A 20914-nucleotide genomic window follows, 5' to 3' on the forward strand; every position below is an offset into this window, starting at 1 on the left:
CTTTCCTCAGAGAGAATCGTTTGGTTTAGGGCTCACATCACTTTCATTTATTCAATTACATCCATTATCTATAAAACCGAACCCAGATCTCCATTTTCAGTAAATTGGTTTGCTTGCATGGGAGCAGTCGAATTCTTTCAGCTTCTGTTCCGTAAAACTCCATTTCCACACACGAGCTTTGCTTTAGGGCTTTGGTATTTCTTTGAAAAAATTGTATATGGGTTATAGAATTATGGATATCCCCTGTAAATTACAGAAATGAAAGAAATACATTTCAATTCAGAAATTTATTTTTTAGTAAATGGGTTTTTTTACAAGGTATAAATTACAGAAATTTAATCAAGTTTTAAAGTAAAATTACATGAGATTCCATTGGTGAACTCCAATGCTTCCCAAACACTGTAATTGGAAATGAGATTTCGTTAACAAGGGGAATTGGAATAGGTATGGAATGTATTGTCGATTCCGTTTCCTGATTCCAACAATCCAAACGCACCAAGGGGAATCCATAATTTGGGACCCATAAACCCTTAGGTTAACGTTAAAAATTGAATGTTAAACATTGAAGACTTCATAGTTCCACATAGCTGAGCATTCAAAATTAGCTCTCGAAGTACTATAGGCAGTTTCTCAGAGTTCACACAACCTCCAAAATGTCCATATTGGGTTTGAAATTAGAACAATGAGATCGGGCAGGCTGAGGTCATTTTAGTAACTTGAAGATATGACTTATACAAGGCCAGGAGGGAGCGAGGGTCCACGTGTAGTACATTACAGCTTCAGCAGTCCAACGATTACCATCCTCTAAAAGGGCATTATCGTCATCTTCTCTATTTTCACGAGAAGTTGATATTGCCACGCACTTCCACTTGTCTTCTTATTTTTCATTTCCGTTCAAATCATTCTCTTACTATCATTTCATTGGTTAATACAACACATTAATTAGAGGGGATTTGCTAAGGTCCATTGCAGAAGGCATTTTGAGGCTAGTCTGTCGCACGTAAGGCCAGCCACCTCGTGCATTACAGATACAATACAACCAGTATCAAAATTCCAGATAGAATAGATTATTCTTATTCTCATAATCTCATGTACCAAAAACAGTGGGTGGCAATAACCAAAAAAGGGGGGCGATCACGTAATTTGAGGAAGAAACAAAGACTTTTTCCTAATTCTATTTTCCTTACTCTGCCTTTCGGACGCCAAGCCCGATTTAAATCGAGTTTACCACTGTAAAAAAAAAAAATCTCTTATCTTCTCCGTCCTCTCTACAAATTACACAGTTTCGTCTAAGAGCTCTAGTCTTCTCAAGCAATGGCGATTTCGAGAAAAAACCCTAATCTTCTCGCTCTCGTCACTCTATCTCTTCTCTCGATCGCATCCGCTAAGATTTTCTTTGAAGAACGCTTCGAAGGTATCTTGATCGCCTAAATCTCCGATCTCTCTTTTTTTTTCCCCGCATTTTATCGCCTTTTTAGGCGCATATTCGTGTTTTTAGGGTTTTTCAGCGTGCGATCTGTTTTTTTCGCGTTCTGATTGATGAATTTCGTTCTTTTAGCAGTTAGTTTTCGAATCTGCTTTTTTATTTTATCATTATTTATCCTATTCCGTGCATTTTTGTGGTTTAAGAACTGAGACGACTCGTGATCTTTCATAAATAGATCTATATTTTTGTTGATCTAATCAAAGTACTGCGTTTTTTTTTTTTCGGTCTCTGTGTATTCTTATTTTCAATGTTTGAAAAATTGTAACTTTTTTCAACTAAGTAGTTAAAAAATGATGAGAGCTCGTTGGTTTTACTAGAAATAATGTGGAGCTGTTCTGATCTTTGATGGTCAGTTTATTGATTGCAGTGATTGCTGAAATCTTGTTTGATCTTTCGTATCTCTATTTCTGCAAATCTGCATATGATGACTTGATGGTTTTGGTGTGTTTATTTAATTAGATTACCATGGCTTTAAGACTGCCATTGAGTCGAATTAGATTTAGTAAGCCTGGAAAGAGTCGAAGAAGAAATTGAGCTGATAGGGTCCTAGCTGACTAGAATGGCCTCAAGGAGTATTCAAATATGGTATCTGGAATGTCAGTAACGGTGAAGAAAAATAGGGAACCCAGAAAGCGAGTTCTGTTTGTTTCATAGTTTGAATTTACTGCTACATCTGAAGGGAATCCAAATCCAAGTCAATTGCTTTCATCATCCATTTACTTTTGTGTATAAGCATGCTGTGTACTACTTGGTACGAAGCATTCTTTCGATCCTAACAGTATAAACAAACCTTTTGAAAGGAGGGCATTTTCCTGCCCTTTTTCTATAGTCTTCTAAAACTATCCACATTAATTCCTTAAACCATGTAGCACCGACCATTCCATTTCTAGAAGTAGTGAGATTATTGAGTGTAGGTAATAACAGCCATCTCTGAGTCTTAATGTCACAAGAACGAACATTTTTGTTTACCCTTTTTCTGTAGTGTTCTAAATTTATCCACATTCATTCCTTAAACCATGTGACCTCGACTAGTTCTTTTCTAGAAGTTGTAAGATTATTGTGTAGGTAATAACGGCCATCTCTCTGTCTTGGGGTTACAAGAAAGAACAATTTTGCTTGGAAATTCATCTCCCTTTTCATTATTACCTATCCTCAGTTGTACCCTTCTCTATTTCAATGGAAAATTCATTATTTTGATGAAAAACATTATTACATCTCTCTTTTCCAGCCCCCGAGGCTCACTGTTCTGTGGCCAATTGGTATGAATTTGGTTCTTCGTGTCTTTCCAACATACAGTTTTTTTTTCTCTTCATTTATTTACGAATGTTTTGTTAGATGCATTATATTTATTTGTACTTCTGTTTATGGATGTAAATTGTAGATGGTTGGGAAAAGCGGTGGGTGAAATCCGATTGGAAAAAAGAGGAAAACATGGCTGGGGAATGGAACTACACTTCTGGTAAATGGAACGGAGACCCTAATGATAAAGGTACTCTTTTACCCTATTAAAATCCTTCTATAACTTTGAAAATGGTACTGAAAGTTTGCTGTATTCCTGTATTTTTTGTTCTATAGATGATCGATGACTTCATTTATCTCATTTAGCATAGAGGCACACGATATTTGAAACATTCTGAAGTGTTTAACTGGTTGTTTGTCGATGACTTCACTTCTGATTCAATATAGGCATCCAAACCAGTGAAGACTACAGGTTCTATGCTATCTCGGCGGAGTTCCCTGAGTTCAGTAATAAGGATGATACACTGGTTTTTCAGTTCTCAGTTAAACACGAGCAAAAGCTTGACTGTGGTGGCGGGTACATGAAGTTGCTTAGTGGTGAAGTTGATCAGAAAAAATTCGGGGGCGAGACACCTTACAGGTAATTAATTCTTTTGCCTGTATTCTTCTCATTTTTTCTTGCTTCATTTTCCATCTTAGATGATCTTACCTAGTAAATGTCTACACATGGGGAACTGCAGTATCATGTTTGGACCGGACATATGTGGGTACACCACCAAAAAAGTCCATGCCATTCTTTCACGCAATGGAAAGAACCACTTGATCAAGAAGGATGTTCCTTGTGAGACTGACCAGGTGACTCATGTTTATACTTTCATCGTCCGACCTGATGCTACATACAGCATCCTTGTTGACAACGAGGAGAAGCAATCAGGGAGCATATATACTGATTGGGACATTCTCCCACCAAAACAAATCAAGGATCCCGAAGCCAAAAAGGTAAGCATTCCTGTATGAAATTTCTCTGCATTTGCTTCATACTCTGTCAGTGGGCCTAAACTTTTATGACTATCTATGTGTTAATCTCCAGCCAGAAGATTGGGATGACAGGGAAAATGTTCCTGATCCTGAAGATAAGAAGCCAGAGGTAATTTTTTTCATAAACAGAGTGCTTACCATCGCTTCTGTATTTTCTCCAATTTAATTATCTTCCCATTAAAAAACATTATGTTCCATTTATGGCAGTTGCAGCTGCTGCTTGACCATCGTTATGTAACCACCTCAACTAATGACAGATACTGAGTTTGAGCACCCAGGAAGCCACTGTCTTGAATGAAGAAAAAAAGTTAAATACTAACATGTCAATAACTTGTGTTGAATTTAGAATTTCCACAATAGCAATCCCTAGTTGCTGGTTTTACTCTAAGAAAACTGATGGGGGACCATCTTTCGCGAGAATCAGGGAGTTAGTTAAATCATAGGGGTACATTTGTCTTTTTGCTCTAAAATCACTTCACTCACTTAAGTGAATATCTCATAAAAGTGGTCCCCATAAAGAATTACAAAAATTTAGTGGGGAAAGTCCTCGTTATGTTTGGAGTTTTCTTTTAGGACAGGGATGGAGTCAGGGTCTCCCCCCCCCCCCCCCCGTCTGGAAAAAACGAGATTTATTTAGAAAATTCCTTTAGTTAACAATTTAGTTTCATTGGTTTAAGTGTAGACGAAGACCCATAGATTTTCATCTTGGATTTTGTGAATGGATTGCGTACGTTAACAAGCCAACCAACGACCCCTATGTTCCTTTTAAGACCAATATCCACGGGCAGTGTCTCATGAATCTACCCTTGAAATTCGCATACAAAATAGGAAAACAATGCCTCTAGTGGAAACTACATTTGCCATTGCTACTTTTACTAGAAAGAGAAACTCCTTGCATATATGGGGATTTTAGAAAACATAACGATATTCAATTGTTAATATTGATCTACAAGGCAAAAGTGAATAGATTGCCTGAAATGCCATTATTACTTGTTCATTTTTTTTGCCTGAAATGCCATTATTACTTGTTCAATTTTTTTTTGGTCTCACATCATTTATTGATTTATAATTGTGTGCGTACAACACCACGTGATCTTTTTATTTCCATGCCTAAAGCTGACATCTTATAGTTGCCGGTTTGTCTTATAGGTGGTTTCAATTTGATGTTAGACTCATGCTCTTGTTGAGCAACAACATCTGAATGAACTGCTGCTAAGACTGTTCCATGTGCACCTTTTTCTTTCTGAATATTTTGTATCATAGGAATGAACTAACATTAAAAAGAAAACTGCAGAACAGAATGTTCTATGCACATATTTTTCTTGCTGAATATTTTGTATCCATTTCAACCATTCAATTTTTTAAAAATCCATTTCAATGCCTTTTATCTTCTGAAAATCACATTATTGCTAGTTTGCTACTGGGACTGACTTTTTTGTTTTTGTTTTTTGGGCATTCCAAGGGCTATGATGACCTTCCCAAGGAGATACCTGACCCCGAAGCCAAAAAGGTAATGTGTTTGGAACTTTATTTCCTATAATGTGACTGAGCCATCATAAAACATAGTTATCTAGAAGCAAACTAGTTTTTGACTGGGATGCTTAAATTTCTTCACTGTTAACAAACTTTTACCTTTTATCATTATATGTGGTTGCTACAGCCAGAAGACTGGGATGACGAAGAAGATGGTGAATGGACAGCCCCAACCATCCCAAATCCTGAATACAAAGGACCATGGAAACCAAAGGTGTGCAACTTGTAGTGGCAATTCCGAACAATTAATTGAGTTTTAGTTGCTGCAATTTAGTGATTGCCTTTTTTCTGCTGACAGCAAATAAAGAACCCCAATTATAAGGGGAAATGGAAAACACCAATGATCGACAATCCAGGTTATTTGTGGTGCTGCATTTACATCTTATATTATTGATTATTTATGCTTGGGAAATGATTTCAGCGCTCCAATGTTTTGATAAACATGCACTCACTTGTTTGTCGTGTAGCATTTAAAGGGCTTTAAGAGCCTTTTGAGAACCGTAATATCGTCCGACATCCCTTTAAATACTACACGACAGACAAATGGAGCGCAGAAATCATTTCCCTTTATGCTTTTATAGCTGTCTCTCCTGTATTGCCTGAGATGTAACTGGTTATGGTTAAATGCTGTAGATTTCAAGGACGATCCAGATATTTTTGTTTACCCCAATTTGAAATATGTAGCCATCGAGTTGTGGCAGGTAAATCTATCTGGCTATACTCTTATAATTGTCCATATCTTCTCTAGATGTTGATTCCTTAATATGCCCATGCCAGGTAAAATCAGGAACTCTGTTTAACAATGTTCTAGTTTGCGATGATCCGGAATATGCAAAGAAGCTGGCCGAAGAAACTTGGGGAAAGCACAAGGATGTATGTGTCCTGTTTCATGTTTTTATCTTTTCATAGATTTCAACTGGTAATTTCATCTGTAAATCTTGGATTTTGCAGGCTGAGAAGGCAGCATTTGATGAAGAAGAGAAAAAGAGAGAAGATGAGGTATGCTCGTGACGAAACTCGATTATTGAATTTTGTGTTTGTGGCTGACACATAGCATGGGGCCACACCACGTAATATAATTGAACCACTAGGCCAAACCACCAGATAGTACCCAGCTTATTTTTGGTTTTGTTGCCCACGAATTTCAATCAGGTAAAAAAAGGTTCTTTATGAAAGTGAGAAACAAGCCATTAATAAAAAAATGGAAGAGAGACAATGCTAATTTGCTTTTGAATATCAACTATTTCCGGTTCATCACAGATCTTCATTGGATGATTTCTTGAGCAGTATGTATCTAAGAAGCGTAATACATATAGATGCTTTGCAATGTTTTTTTCTGAATAGTGACGCTTTGCAATGTTACTTTGCTTTTTTTTTTGCCTTTAAAAAAACATAGATGCTTTTCAAGGTCCCTGTAGACAATGATTTCCCAGTCATTAATACGTAAATCCAATAGGCATATCTTTAGTTAGGCTTGAAACCAAGAGGTCATGTGAGAATTGGTGCATGTGTGATTCTTCGTACCGTATGGATAGATTTCTGTAACTCTTTTGTATTCTGATCATTTGGCAGGAAGCTAAGGCTGATCCCGTTGATTCAGATGTAAGCTTCTCAATTATTTTTTATCCTTAAATGGCTACTTCTCTAATCATTTTTCAGAGGTTTAGAAGTTCAACATCATTATCCAACCATCTTGATTCTCATCCTTGTAATGTGTCTCACAGGATGAGAAGGACGATGATGCGGATGCAGAAGACGATGGTGATACTGGTGCAGACGATAATGATGCAGAATCAGATTTAGATGATGCTGATGATGATAAACACGTATGATGCTTTTTCCCCCTCGTCTTTCATTTTATATTATTCCATTTTACTGAATCCACAGGATGTAGCTTATCCTTGGTTTTTGATCCACTTCCTCTCGTGCCTCTGTTTGCAGGATGAACTTTAGAGATCCATACACGAATTTCCTGTTGCAGTTTAGCCCAGAGATAAGTTTGAGTGGTTAAGTAATTAAGGTTCATTTTTTGGGTGTAGGAATTATCTCATAGATTAGAGCAGAGCCATTCATAACATGCTTGCCAGATTTCTATTCTTAGTTAGAGTACTAAGACAGAAAAGGAAGTGTTTCTGCAATCTAGTTCAGAGAAAATAAAAAGAAATGATCCTTGGCAATTACAAAATTCCTGCAATGTGGTTAAGGTATGGGGATGGTTATGAATGTGGTGACATGCATTCTTGAAACCTCAATTAGTTTGTTCTCCGTTATCTCTTTAAATTGATGTCAACGTTGCTCTCATGGTTGGATTGTACTCATCACTTCCTCAATAATTTATAGACATTTCAGCATCTCGTAATTTATTTTTGCATGTAGCAAGTATATAAATGATCCTATGGAAACCAGCAAAATGGGTGCCTACCCATGCTATTCTTCAATGCTATCCATGCATATGGGTAATTTGAACTCTTGCACTTTCACCTTATTGCCCTTTTGTATTTCATGTTTTCTTGTCTCTTTTTGTTTCGGTGATCACGGCCATTTGGCCCAGTTACCATTAAAAAAGGGCAGTGATAAATCGACCCCCTCTCTCTCTCTCTCTAAGCACTGCCCTATATGGGGGTGGATGTAAGATATAAGGGGGTCGATTTATCACTGCCCTAAAAAGCCATTTGATGAAGCTTTACTGTGAACAATTTGCCCTACTTATTTTAACTGTTCATTCCAAGCAACTGGTCAGATGAATAGAGTCATCCTCATTGGCGAGATTATTTGGTGGTCGATACTTGGTGGATTCCACCAGACAACTGGTTGCAATCTCTATACAAATGCTACTTCCATGGTGGGGATGCAAGGGAATTACAAATTCTGCGCAGAGGCTGGCTCGGGTTTGGGACGTCTAATGGTGAAGAAGTTCAACAAGCCAGCATAGCTTGTTCTCCCTCTTCATCCACATGATCTGTGCCTCCACTCACCTGTTCATTATATGATAAAGCTTCATCTTCTCGACAAGAACAAAGAGTTTTAGGGTCGGAGACACCCCCACCCCAACACATACCCGCACACACACTCGCACCCAGCACCCGCTTTACAGGTCGTAGATCATTCTTTTTATTTCATGTTATCTTTCTTGTTATTTCGTGTTCAGGGGTTTTGCAAACACTAGGAGAAATTATCTCCATATGTCCAATCTCAACCCCAACCAGAAACATTTTAGGTGTACAAAGAACTGAATGGCTAATCTTTATGTGCATGACTCATCCTAACCTAAGGACAGGTAGCCAGAAAGTTATATGGGCCTTGATGAAAATTTTTACTTCAGTCATCAATGACAATGATGTCGGACCACAACTTACAATGTGTTGAGAGGGGTAGGAAGCGTGGGAGACGGAGTTATGAGGGCATGACTGGGAAGATTCGGTTCTTAGTGGCTGAAAAATATGAAAAACACAATGACTATCTTGTACATAATGGCAATACAGTTAGCTTCTGTGACCACAATCCTATTGTCTTCTCTTTCACCTTCTGTTGATTCACATGGACCATCATCTCTTCTTCCCACTCACCCATTTCAGCAATTTTGAACTTTTTAGCATTTCTTTCAATTAAACTCAAGCGCTCTATCACTTGTGGCGATCATGATCCTTGGTGATTCTGCGTGATGACAATCTGCTTGGATTCTTGGATCGTAGTCACCCCGTACCGAAGATGATCTGCTTGTTCACCCCCCTAGCGCTGGAATTTCTCTCACGGAGGGATGATCACTTATGACTTCGTCCAGACCAGCTTCTTAGCTGTATGATCCCTTCTCTATAAGAGAATTTGCTTCCATAGAGGTTGGTCTCACCACTTCTACGGACGTCTGAACTAGGCCTGAGAAGTTGTTTACATCAAGCTCGCAAGCAAGGATCATGCAACTAAGATCCCACTTGCACACTTTGACGAAAGGTAAACTTTCCACGGCAGCTATATTATCTATGAAATGCAAAAGCCATGGCTTATACCTGGCAGGAATCTGATTCATGCCTCATTCTCTATATTCTTGGAGCTCTATATTCTTGGAGGTCTAGGGAATGAATATCTAGCCCTCCCCAGACCCCACAATGGCGGGAGCCTCGTGCACTGGGCTGCCCTTTTTTTTTTTTCTAGGGAATGAATATGACGCTGTCTTTGTTCAGTAGGTTACCACTCGGCCTGACACTATCACCATTGATGATCTATGCGGAGTACTCCTTAGCTATGAATTACGATTAGAACAATCTGCATCCCAACTTGCAGTTGTGTCTAGCCTCAAGTTCTTTCAATCGGGGCACAGTCTTTGTCATGGCCACAAACAATCAACACCATAGAAGTAGAATCCAACATGCCAAATTCCCTTTACAAACTGCCATTTTCCTTTTCTCTATCTTCTCTTTTCCAGCCAACATGCTTCCAAACAAGATCAATATCTTTCTATGAAAAACTTTTCTTTCATGTTTGTTGTACCAAACAAAAAAAAAGATTTCCCCAAAAAGTAAAAGAAACGAAAAAAGGTTTCCCGGGAAAGCCTTTCCGGACTGAAAAGAGCTTTGATACCAACCAAACATGCCCTTAATGTGAGGCAACACGTATGTTTTAGTTTAGCACGAAGGAATCAAATGATATTGGTAGGACTAATCAAACACTCAGAATGTTTCTTCTTTCTATTCATTTTGGCACAATCCAAGCCAAAAATGGAGTTGAGTAAAATATAAGTATGCCATTACAACTTCCTATTTTCCATGTCAAACTCTACATCTTTCTCTTCCCCATTTTAAGTAAAAGAGAAGGTACATCATCATTGTATTTAAATAAAAAAGTTATATTTTCTTAAATAATAGTATTCTTTACGTATATAACATTCTAATCTTCTATTTAATGCATATCTAAAGGTGTTTTGTATAGATATTTGAGATGGTGGAGGAAACTGACAAAAGAACCTTCACTTAATTCAAAGGGAAGTGATATATCCGCCCCTTTTGATTACTTGGGACACTCAGCAGCAGTGTATCAATGACTGCAGAGGGGCTGATGTACTTCACTTCAGAGGGATTCAATGATGTACTTCAGTCAAAAGGATTCAATGGGCTTGAATGCCACGTAATCAAAAGGGGGCAGATATATCACTTCCCTTAATATATTAAATGCACATGCTTGTCTTTTATGTAGTTTTTCTGTGTGAGGAATAGGGGTGTAAACGAGCCGAGCCGAGCTTGTTAAGCTCAAAAGGTGGGCTCGGGCTCGGCTCGGTCAGGCTCGCGAGCCTGCGAGCCTTATCGAGCTCAAATTATATTAATTTTACACCCCTCATCTTCCCTGGACAGCCTTATCTAGTGTTTTTTTACTACTCTTTTTACACTAGGGGGGTGGTCCAAGTAACAAATGGGGTTCCAAAAAAGAAGTGACATATTTTGCCTCCCCCTTTCACTCCCTAGACAACCCTTTTAGTGTATATATTAATATATATATATATATATATATATTTAAATATATTAAATTCTTAACGAGCCTTAACGAGCCGAGCCGAGCCGAGCCTGGCCTAACTCGGGCTCAGCTCGTTAAGCTTAACGAGCCGGCTCGGCTCGGCTAGTTAAGGATTCGAGCCGAGCTTTTTTCGAGCCGAGCTCGAGCGAACTTCCGAGCCCGAGCCAAAATTGACACCCTTAATGAAGAATGATAGAATGGAGGGCACCCTTGCAAAAACCAGCTTCAAGGGAGCTCTTATTGGTCAATTTCAGCAAAAGGCATTTATGACTCCTTTAAATTTATAATCCTCAAAGCAGTTACCATATTTTTTCGTGCCATCTTAAAAGCACTTTGCTGAAAAAAGCCAATGGCGGCGCCCTTGAAGCTGGTTTTTGCAAGGGTGCACCCTTCATTCTATCATTCCTCCATATACTAACCATGTTTACTTCCATTAATGTGTTTTTTCCAAGGATAATTTTTACCAGACAACCTTTTCTTTACGCCTCACATTTTGATGAGGTAAGGCCCGCCATTTTATACCCAATGATAGCAAACGTGAGGGCCACCATTTTACACTTAATCTGGTGGGCCCACGAGTGCCCAATACAACAATTTCGTATGGTTTGGATTGCAAAAAGTTCAAAGTTAAGTTAGTTTTATCTTCTCCGATTTTTTCGTCGTAAAACGGGCGTAAAGCCATGTGACCATTTTCGACTTTAAGTTCATTTTTTAGGACTATCATTTTTTCACCCCCTGTAGGATTATCCACCCCACTGTTCACATCATTTAACGTAAAAAAAGAGTTAAAGTCTGCCCCAATTCACGTGAAAAGGGGGGTGCATAATCCTATTTTCTCACTGTCTCTCTCTATCTCTCCGTTTCATTTGGTCTTCTCACCCTCAACGTCTCTTCTGGAAAAGAAAAAGTAATTTTTTTAAAGAATGAATGGACAATGATATTTTTTAAGGAATAAATTTTTTGGGAGTATATTAAAAAAAAATTGACATCATCCTTGCAAATGCGAGATGTATGTAGGGATTAGTAGTACTGCTGCTTCCAACACTAGTGATCATTGCATGGTGCTTTACAGCTCAGCAAGTCAACCGTGCTGCTAATGTGGTTTCTATGGTCGGTGATGATGCCCGCATGGATTTGCTCACATATATCAAAGTTATTGCAAGATCTGTTTGTGATTTTGGATTTTCAAAATCTTATATTTTGTCATGACTTAGTGTTTTTGGAAAATGTTTTCTAAATAGCGTTTGGGAAAAAGAAAATGTTTTTTTAGAAAGATTTGCTTTTTACAAAAGGATGTAGAAGTGTAGTTGAAAAGATAATCCCGTACCGAATGAAAGAAAGGAAAGAGAAGGGCTTATAAAGCATTACACTTTTCTATTCCTTGTTTGTTTGCACATTGGGTTGAACCCATGGTTGGACCCGCGGGATGGTGCAACGCACCGTTCGCACACGCGCATGCGCGCGGCGTGGGCAATGGGCTATAGGTCCCATAGTGGCGCTTTATTGTTCTAGATATTGTTCTTCTGCAGAAACAGTATCTGGAAATTTCTCTAAGGCTTGAAATTTCTGAAGGGCATTTCGGGTTTGATTCCGCTGGTGCGAGGCGTCATCAAATATTAGTAGGGCTTCCCGACTAGGCTTCATTGTATCTTGGAGGCAATTCGCGGATCTCGGCCCCTTTGCACACTATCGGTGGGGGTGAATCTTGTCTCAAGGAAAGTGATATCACGCCTTGAAGCAACAAGTTTTTGTTTTCTATCACTAACAGTACCCTCAATTCTCCAACAAGATCATTACCTCCAATCAATTCATTTGCATTTAATTTGTCAAGGGTTTTGAGTTCACCTCTCATTGGTAGCCTATCATCATTTTTCACTATTAAGAACCAAGTAGGTCTTGATCTATTGAACTCATGATCTAAGTCTTGTTGCATATTGACAAATAAGAGTTCTCTCGATTGTTGTATGTTGCAGGTAGCACATCATATGTTTCTGGCATTTTCAACTGCTCCATACTTATTGCAGATTTCTTATATTGGTGAAGATGGTTTGTTCTTTTCACACTATAAAGAAGGAAATCAGACTCTTTCATTGTTTTCCAATATGTCATATTCTTCATTTGGATATAGTCCAAATAATTCTACTGCATGCCATGGGTACACTCAGCCAGTACATGACGATACAGGGATTCAATATGGGGAAGCAATTCATTCGGTTCCACAGATATGTGTGAGCTCAAGTTGGTTTTATGATGCTTTGAATAATAAAACTGGGTATAGTTCATGGGGATTAGGATGGGGCAGAGCTCAAGAGCCTCTATTAATTTCCATAGCTCCGGTGAAAGATTTTCTTCCCCGAGGTCAAGGAGGAGTGCTTTCGCTCGGGATTCCCGTGAAAGTTATTAGAAATTTGATGTCAAGCAAAGATACTCACGGATGGGAGTTGTATTTAGTTACAAAAGATGGGCATGTACTTGTAAAGACTGGATTTCGACATACTAGTGTTGTGCTTAATAATGGGACAATTTCATTACAGTTGATGAACTCCGACAGTAGTGAGGTTCAAGAAGCAGCCACTGAAATTTTGTTCACTCTCGCTAACTATTCAGACTCTGCTGATAATTTGTTGATTGTTTCTGATGTGAATATTTTGGGCATGAGATATGCATTTTACTGTGCTGCCCTTGAGATTGTTGGAGTTCAATCGGTATGTTTCCCGTGGTACATTTCATTTCCTTCCACATAACATATGCCTTTATATAGTGTTATTATTAGAAGCATGTGGATTACTTTCAAATGATAATTCTATTTTCATCACAATACCTGCATGAAATTATGCCTTACATGGCTCATGGAACTGTGGAAGTCCTAGTTAGCTGAATGTGGGTTCCTAACCTCATCCTCTGTAGGCACTTTTAAAATTGCAATCGTTTATGGCTGAAATTTATAATACTAATTATACCTTTGATCTTGTTTCATTTATTCACAGTTATCCATATTGGTGTTCCCTCGTGAGGGGTTTGTGAGTCTTGTTCATGGGCATAATAAGGTGGCAATGGTAATGCTGATATTGATGATTGCAATTGTGATTTTTTAAAGCTTCTTTTCTCTCTTTATTATTAGAGCTGGAGGAAGAGAGGTATTTCTATGTGCAATGCTCATTAAACAAAAGGAAGCAACTCAACAAGCAGAGAGAAAAAGCATGAATAAGAGCATTGCTTTTGCCTGTACTAGTCATGACATGCGTACTTCTCTAGCAGCTATTATTGGGCTCATAGAGCTTTGCCGCGACGAGGTTTCCTCTCTGTCAGAAATAGAGACACACTTGGTGCAGATGAATGCCTGGTTTTTGGGCCACAATCTATTTATGTTGTGGCCCATCAAATGGATGGCTTGGATCATCCTAAGGTGTGCCCATCAAATTTCCTTTATTTAAGGGAGAGAGAGAGAGGGAGATTTTCAAAGGATTAATGTTGCTCTAGTGATGGAGAGATTATAGGCTCTATTTGGATGCTTAAGCATTCTTTAGGGAAGTAAAGTCTACGGCTGGGGGCAGGATTTGGGATGTCATGTAAACCTTGGAAAAACCGTGAGCATTATTATGTTTGGATCATGCAAGTTCATAGAGAGAGAGAGAGTTCGAGAGAGAGTGTTAGAATATGTGAGAGCCACTGTTGGATTAGGTGTAGGGGCGATGCCAGAAATTTTGCACAAGGGGGGCAAAAATTATAGTAATTTTTTTTCTCCAAACAAATGAAAGTAATATTATAGTTTCCAAAAAAAACCCTCTATATATTCCATCACCAGTGGTGTAAACATCACTTCGGCTAAAATGCCCTTGGCTATATATTTCAATCTTGTTCCGGAGAACAAAACATATTCAAGTGAGGAATGCAGAATGAAGTGCGGCATACAAAAACCAGCTACAAGGGCGCCTCCATTGGTCCAATCTTAAGAAAGTGAGAAAGTTGATCACTTTCTTAAGATTGGACCAATGGGGGCGCGCCCTTGGAGCTGGTTTTTGCAAGGGTGCCCTTCAGTCTATCATTCGTCAAAAAGTGGAATGTTAAATTCTCTTGCAAACCCCACTGGTGGAACGGGACCAATGTGCATTTATAACTTGTATAAGTCAAAGAACAATAAATGGATTCGGTGCCATTCACCAATGAGGCGCCCTTTCATCTGTTTTCTGCATTCGGTGACATTCACCAATAAAGGTATATTTGTTCTTTCCCAAAAAATTAAGGGGGGCAATTGCCCCCCTTCCCTTACAAGTGCGGTCGCCCCTGATTAGGTGTAGATCTCACCGTTAGATCTTCTTGTGGGAGATTAGGCAAGTTGGTTAATGAGGCAACCCACTAGAATAGGCAGCTAGATTTAATTAGTAAGTAGATTAGATTAGAATATTCCATCATTATCTCTTTCCATAATCTGCTTGATCTCTTTCTATGTTTATCATGTATGCGCTCAATATAAGCACACCTTGAGCTCTATTGTAAATCATCCAAGAATTAGTGAAATCTTCTCCTAATTTGAGAGAGAGAGAGAGAGAGAGAGAGAGAGAGGGGAGAGGAGGATTACCTATTAATTCTTGTCTTTTTTGAGATGTTTCATATGGAAAAAGAAGTGAAGTAAGACATGCAATTATTATCCTTTTTGAAATTATTATTTTTGCAATTGTTTCTAGTAGTTTTCTCAAATAAAAATACAGTGGTAAACTCAATTTAAGTCGGGCATGGCGTCCGAAGGGTGGAATAAGGAAAGTAGAAATGCTAAACGCTCCATGTTTCTTACTCAAATTACCATATCACCCTGTTTTGTTTCGGTATTGTGTCCCACCCACTTTTTTGGCACTCGCGAGTTATCTCTTCTATTTAGAATGGGAAGTGGAATATTCGCCCCCTCGTCTTGCCAACAGATTATAAGCCCATTTATTTTATTAACTGTATATGACTATATGAGTCGACCTGGGATTACCCGTTACTATAATCAAACATTCTCTACAATCGGCAAACATGTTCTACGCAGGTCCACAAAAGTATTACATTCTAAACATTTGGCGAGAGATCAACAAAACTAGTCGTGTACACGAAGCACAAACCGAATCTATTCGTGTCCACGAGGCACAAACCATGGCCTCAATTGTTCCAATTGTGGCCACCGTTTGAATCAACGGTTAAAATATCACTTATTCTTGCTTACTTTGAATTTTTAATAAGTGGTGGATTAACTGGACCACCAGTAATAATAATCTCTGATTATTGTTAGTAGGGATTTGCTAAGGTCCATCGCAAAAGGCTTTTCACTGCTTGTCTGTCGCACGTCAGCCGCAAAAAGCCTCTGTTCATTGATGTGGCTGGTTTGACGTGCGACAGACCAGCCAGCAGCGAAAAGCCTTTTGTGATGGACGCTAGCAATTCCCCTTTATGCCATAGCGGCAGACAGATCAACTGGGGCCTACGTCTTATACCATCCCATATTTTATCTAACGGTGATAAGAATCTCCAAAAGAGACTTTGCGTGTGGAATATTAGAAGTGAATGGACAACATAATTTACGACAGAAACAATAAAACAACCCAGTTCTCTTATTGATATTTACACCCAATATATGAACAAAGTAGTACAAACAAGACGAGTGTGTTTCCTCTCTAGTGCTTGGGCCTTTTGACGATCAAAACAGGGCACTTAACGTGCTGTGCACAATGATTACTCACGCTCCCCAGTAAAGCCCTGCAATAGCATTATCAAATGAGGCCAAAAAAAAAAAACAAAGCGTTAGAAAAGCAATGAGTAAAGACATGGGTGGCAATATTAAAACAACAAGTACTATTATCAGCTTCGAATAAAAAAGGGGAGTAATATATTCGCCCTTTTTTTAACTTGGGACTGCTCGTTTACACCAGAGGGGGCTGTCCCAGGTAAAAAAGGGGCGAATATATCAATTCCGATAAGAAATGCAGAGCAATAAGTTCTCCGGGAGATGATATCCCCACACCCCTCTCCTCGCTTCCAGTAAAAATTCGCCCCCCTTAAAACGTGAACAGTGGGCAACTTTAAGCCTTTTGACGTCAAATCACGTTACAAGGGTGGGCGAATGTGTACCGCAGGGGGTGAAAATATCATCGCACAGCTTTCATGGTAAAATGGCATTTTCGTTATTTGGATGAAAATGCTTTACCTCTTAATAAAGCCATAACCATGGCTTCCCATGACAAGAACGTCAACTCCGAGCTTCTGAGTCATTGCACATATCACATCTCTTGGATCTCCTTGCTCCACCTTCGTCTCCACCTTAACCTATTTTTAAAAAAGAGGTGGATTTTCAAAATCTCATGGACAAAATAGTCATTTGACAAGAATCCCAAATAAACATTTGTTAATGAATTGGATGGACCCACATCATCAATTTATTATGGACAGGTCTAATGGTCTATAATGGGAGTTTGGTGTAATTCAAAATTTTAGTGACACTGGACTGAAAAGACCATTTTGTCCCTACAAGCCAAACAAGCTGAGGCACCTCTTCTATTTAGGGCTGGCAATTTCACCCGGAAAAGCGGGGATCCGCCCCGCCCTGCCCCGCTTGGGGAGGGGATTCCCCAATTTGAGTGAGGAAGGGGAACGGGAAGGCGATTTAAAAAATTCCCCGGTGCGGGGAAGGGGAGGAGAAGGGGATGGAGTTGGCCCCGTCCCGCCCCGCATTAATGCCATTTTTTTCTTGTATTTTTTTTAAGTTTTTTTTTTTTTTGGGAAAACTACTAGAAATCCCTTGGATCAAAACATATATACAAGATTCTCCCAAAACTTTCATAATTTCCATTAGTACAATTTTGTCCATGACATAGCTTTTTATGTTTTCTTTTACCCATAATCCATTGGGCATTGTCCCTCATTATATTAGTATATTACCCTTAGAAATCCCTAAAATTTCTCCCTCGAACCATCACTGTAAGGCAACATTAAATTTTTTGAAAATCTCCCTCCCCCAAATAAAGGCAACATCTCTATGATGAGTGATGAGATTTTCTATGGTGTGCGCTTGTATAGTCCATTATTTTTCAAAGAGTAATGTATGGGCTACGCCATAGGATGGTCTAAACCGTCCATTTGATAGGCTACAATTTAAAAGTACTTTACAAGCCACACCATAGATCATCCAAACCGTCCATTTGATGGGCCACAACGTAAATAGATTGCGGCCCAAAAATCATTTTCATAGGATGATTGCAACCCTCCGATCTATAGAAGGTAGATATGCAATTCCTCTATAGATCAGAGGGTTGGGATTATCCTATGGAAATGATTTTTGGGCCACAACCTATTTACGTTGTGGCCCATCAGATGGACAGTTTGGATCATCCTACAATGTGCCCATCAAGTGGAAGGTTTGGATCATCCTATGCCTATGGTAGTATGGTGTGCCCATCAAATGGACGGTTTGGATCTTCCTATGGTATGGCACGTGCAATACTTTTTGGCAAGTGGGATTGGGAATTAGGGATCTGCTATGGACAAGTGATCAATTAAATGAATCTGAGAGCAACCACCATTGTCCCCAGGTTAATAAAATGAATAAGACAAAATCTTAGCCTATGTGGGTTGTGTGGCTACTCTCACATGCAACAGCCAAGCCGCAACATGCCTGAAGTGATTGTCCTTAGCAAATCTTTAGTTTTAAACCTAACATTTAACAAAGTAAAATGAGAAAGTAAAGTGATCGCCCCCGAAGGATGCGGGGCGGGGATGGGGATTAGATATTCCCCGTGGGGAGGGGAGGGGGGAATCCCCACAATTCCCGCAGTGGGGAGGGGGGAAATTCCCCGGAGAGGGGAAGGAGTAGGGGACCCCAACATCTGGCCCCGCCCCGCTGCCAGCCCTATCTCTATTCTTCGAAAATAAGTGGGCCAGGCAATATATGGGGGTGTTCTTATAAAAATAGGGGTAGAATCATCCTCCAAAAACCAAAGAAAACTTACATTTTGGAGGTCCTTGCAGACCGTCTTTGCCTTCTCCAAAACAGACTCCGCCAAATCATTGCTGTATTTATCCATGGTCGCTAAGATATCAGAAGAAAACAAATACCCTACAAAAGAAAACAAAATTACCAAAATATCCTTTTGAGTTCGTACCACCCATCAAAATGACAAAAAAACCCCTCCTCATTTCATTTTTTTTACCAGTGCCATCTAACGCTGTGTAGACGACGCGAGGCGGTTTGACGTAGAGGAGGATGAGGGTATCTTGGGAATCCTCCGAAATTACATTTTTGACACACCACAATAGGGCATCCATGCTCTCCTCCCCTTCGTCCACCGCGACTAAAATCCTACGCTCCTTCGCTTCCACGTCAGCCATAAATCTTTGCCTGAAAACCGGAAATCTTTACCTGAAAACTGGAATGGAATTTTCTTCGCAGGGTTACAATTACAAACAGGTGATGAAGTTTTTATAGCTGGGTTTTATTAGCGGTTTCTGGTTTTGGAATCCTGGTATTTACCGCGGTTTCTGAAAGCTGGAAGTCAAGGATAGTGGGTTATCTTGTAAATTAAATATTGAGTAGGATTGAACCATGATTATGTGTAAAATTACGTGAATACCATTGAGGTAAGGTAAGTGATGGAGTGTTGGAAAGAAGGGTGTTTTTGGTGCTTTGGTGTGAGGATAAGGGAGACGTGATGTCACCGTCTGGAGGCAAGGTATACAATGCCGCGGATTTCATAAATTATTATTTAATAGTCCATTATGATATGATTCAGGGAGTGTGGATATCATTTGTTGGGTATTGAAATCATCACTCCCTTTGTACTCAATTCGCACACCAATCTTTAATTTACACTTTTTAGTCTACTTTTGAAGGCTCTTATAATTCTGAAGATGCTCTCCACAGCCAATCCGTGGTTAATAAAGTAGGGAGTGCCACTATCAAATTATGTACTGTGCACATTGGATTGCAAGAATTTTCTGAAAAAGTGTGGACAGAAAAATTATTTCTAAAATTTCCTGCTGTTTTTTACCCATGGGAAAAGAAACATGAACCGTCCATAATAATCCATATCCTATTTTTATTTAGAGGGGCATTCAATTTACCATAATATCCTTCTAAATTAACTGTAATAAAACATTTTCCCTATAAATCATGGTAAGAAAAAATTTTCCAGGATTTTTTTTTTCCAATCAGAAATGATTTCTGGCAACCCAAGCAGGGCTAAGGAATGCTACTACAGAGCACTCTCATGACAAGAAGTACAATCATTGGCTAAATACAGTGTGCTTGCAGAATAACTCGCCATTTTGCATTGAAACAGTGATGCAAAAAAAAAGAAGAAGAAGAAGAAAAGCTCTCTATTTTTCTTTGGTTTTCTATTACTATTATCATCCTTTTCTTTCTCGATTTTTTTGGGCGGAGTGTTCCCGTGGATGGTTTGAATCTCTTCGATCATACAGTTTGATAGAGATCAACGGTGCGTCGGGCAATTGTACCCTGGGGAGATTGCGCTCTAATCTGCACAAAAATTAGTTATGGAGACGCAAATTCACCTTAAAAAGAGCAACATAGTATGTACCTCATCTTGCTGCATCAAATTTTTTTTACTAACATTGTGTACTTTATGTTTTTCAACAGAAATCAGATGAGCCATATTTACAATTGGGTTTTTTTGCAAATGAAGTCTTCTACTTTGCTTTATTTGCAAAAAAGAGTCTTTTAGTTTCACAATTTGCAAATAGAGTCATCACTTTTGCGTGGATTTTGCAAATCAGGTCATGCCATTAATTTATGACCAAAATACCCATCGTAGATTTTTTTTATTTTTTTTCTTAACAAGCCCAAAATATCCTTACATCTGAAAAGATGAAATTTATCTTTTATAAATACCAAAATACCCATGATGCTCACGGATATGTTTTGATAAGGCAGGTCACACCTAGTCAACTCAAACCCATGCATCAGGTCGGGCCCACCAATTTCCCTTATGCTTTTATGGGGTAGAGCCCATGTACATCATGGGGTTCATAATCTTACAGCTTCTGTTGTGATAGGGTGGACTCATTTTGTTTACACCTATGCATAGCATAGGCCAAGAATGCATTGATTGGGTAGGTCCCACGATCTCCACC

The 20914-nt window shown here is 39.0% G+C and overlaps 3 protein-coding genes across 3 annotated transcripts; 2 read left to right on the forward strand and 1 right to left on the reverse strand.

The window, feature by feature from the left end:
- Positions 1-1245: 1245 nt before the first annotated feature.
- On the forward strand, positions 1246-7647 carry CRT1A (calreticulin 1a). The gene is made up of 14 exons (XM_077362010.1): positions 1246-1414; positions 2868-2975; positions 3173-3365; positions 3466-3724; positions 3816-3872; positions 5226-5273; positions 5424-5510; positions 5595-5652; positions 5930-5997; positions 6074-6169; positions 6248-6295; positions 6869-6898; positions 7021-7122; positions 7238-7647. Exons 1-14 carry the CDS (start codon positions 1315-1317, stop codon positions 7247-7249), a joined length of 1266 nt encoding a protein of 421 aa, XP_077218125.1. The 5' UTR covers positions 1246-1314; the 3' UTR covers positions 7250-7647.
- A 986-nt stretch (positions 7648-8633) lies between these two features.
- LOC143852284 (histidine kinase CKI1-like) lies at positions 8634-13893 on the forward strand. The gene is made up of 3 exons (XM_077361686.1): positions 8634-8777; positions 12772-13503; positions 13786-13893. The coding sequence occupies exons 1-3, from the start codon at positions 8634-8636 to the stop codon at positions 13891-13893; spliced, it is 984 nt and encodes a 327-aa protein (XP_077217801.1).
- Positions 13894-16365: 2472 nt separating this feature from the next.
- On the reverse strand, positions 16366-19335 carry LOC143852759 (universal stress protein PHOS32-like). Its single transcript, XM_077362349.1, has 4 exons — positions 18976-19335; positions 18775-18881; positions 16977-17095; positions 16366-16528 (listed from the first exon to the last, which is right to left on the reverse strand). Exons 1-4 carry the CDS (start codon positions 19151-19153, stop codon positions 16447-16449), a joined length of 486 nt encoding a protein of 161 aa, XP_077218464.1. The 5' UTR covers positions 19154-19335; the 3' UTR covers positions 16366-16446.
- Positions 19336-20914: the final 1579 nt, after the last annotated feature.

This window comes from Tasmannia lanceolata, unplaced genomic scaffold (assembly GCF_043159265.1).
Source record: "Tasmannia lanceolata isolate RefF3 unplaced genomic scaffold, GAP_Taslan_0.1 ptg000019l, whole genome shotgun sequence".
NCBI classification, from domain to species: domain Eukaryota; kingdom Viridiplantae; phylum Streptophyta; class Magnoliopsida; order Canellales; family Winteraceae; genus Tasmannia; species Tasmannia lanceolata.

What these genes read in the sequence shown, in the direction of transcription:
- CRT1A (XM_077362010.1), top strand. Translation starts at nt 1,315, where the DNA reads ATGGCGATTTCGAGAAAAAACCCTAATCTTCTCGCTCTCGTCACTCTA. An exon ending in CTTTGAAGAACGCTTCGAAG is followed by an intron (nt 1,415 to 2,867) that starts GTATCTTGATCG and finishes TGTAAATTGTAG; the next exon opens with ATGGTTGGGAAAAGCGGTGG. An exon ending in CGGAGACCCTAATGATAAAG is followed by an intron (nt 2,976 to 3,172) that starts GTACTCTTTTAC and finishes GATTCAATATAG; the next exon opens with GCATCCAAACCAGTGAAGAC.
- LOC143852284 (XM_077361686.1), top strand. Translation starts at nt 8,634, where the DNA reads ATGTCGGACCACAACTTACAATGTGTTGAGAGGGGTAGGAAGCGTGGG. An exon ending in TTGTACATAATGGCAATACA is followed by an intron (nt 8,778 to 12,771) that starts GTTAGCTTCTGT and finishes TGTATGTTGCAG; the next exon opens with GTAGCACATCATATGTTTCT. An exon ending in AGATTGTTGGAGTTCAATCG is followed by an intron (nt 13,504 to 13,785) that starts GTATGTTTCCCG and finishes ATTTATTCACAG; the next exon opens with TTATCCATATTGGTGTTCCC.
- LOC143852759 (XM_077362349.1), bottom strand. Translation starts at nt 19,153, where the DNA reads ATGGCTGACGTGGAAGCGAAGGAGCGTAGGATTTTAGTCGCGGTGGAC. An exon ending in TCTGCAAGGACCTCCAAAAT is followed by an intron (nt 17,096 to 18,774) that starts GTAAGTTTTCTT and finishes TTTTAAAAATAG; the next exon opens with GTTAAGGTGGAGACGAAGGT. An exon ending in GGTTATGGCTTTATTAAGAG is followed by an intron (nt 16,529 to 16,976) that starts GTAAAGCATTTT and finishes ATGCTATTGCAG; the next exon opens with GGCTTTACTGGGGAGCGTGA.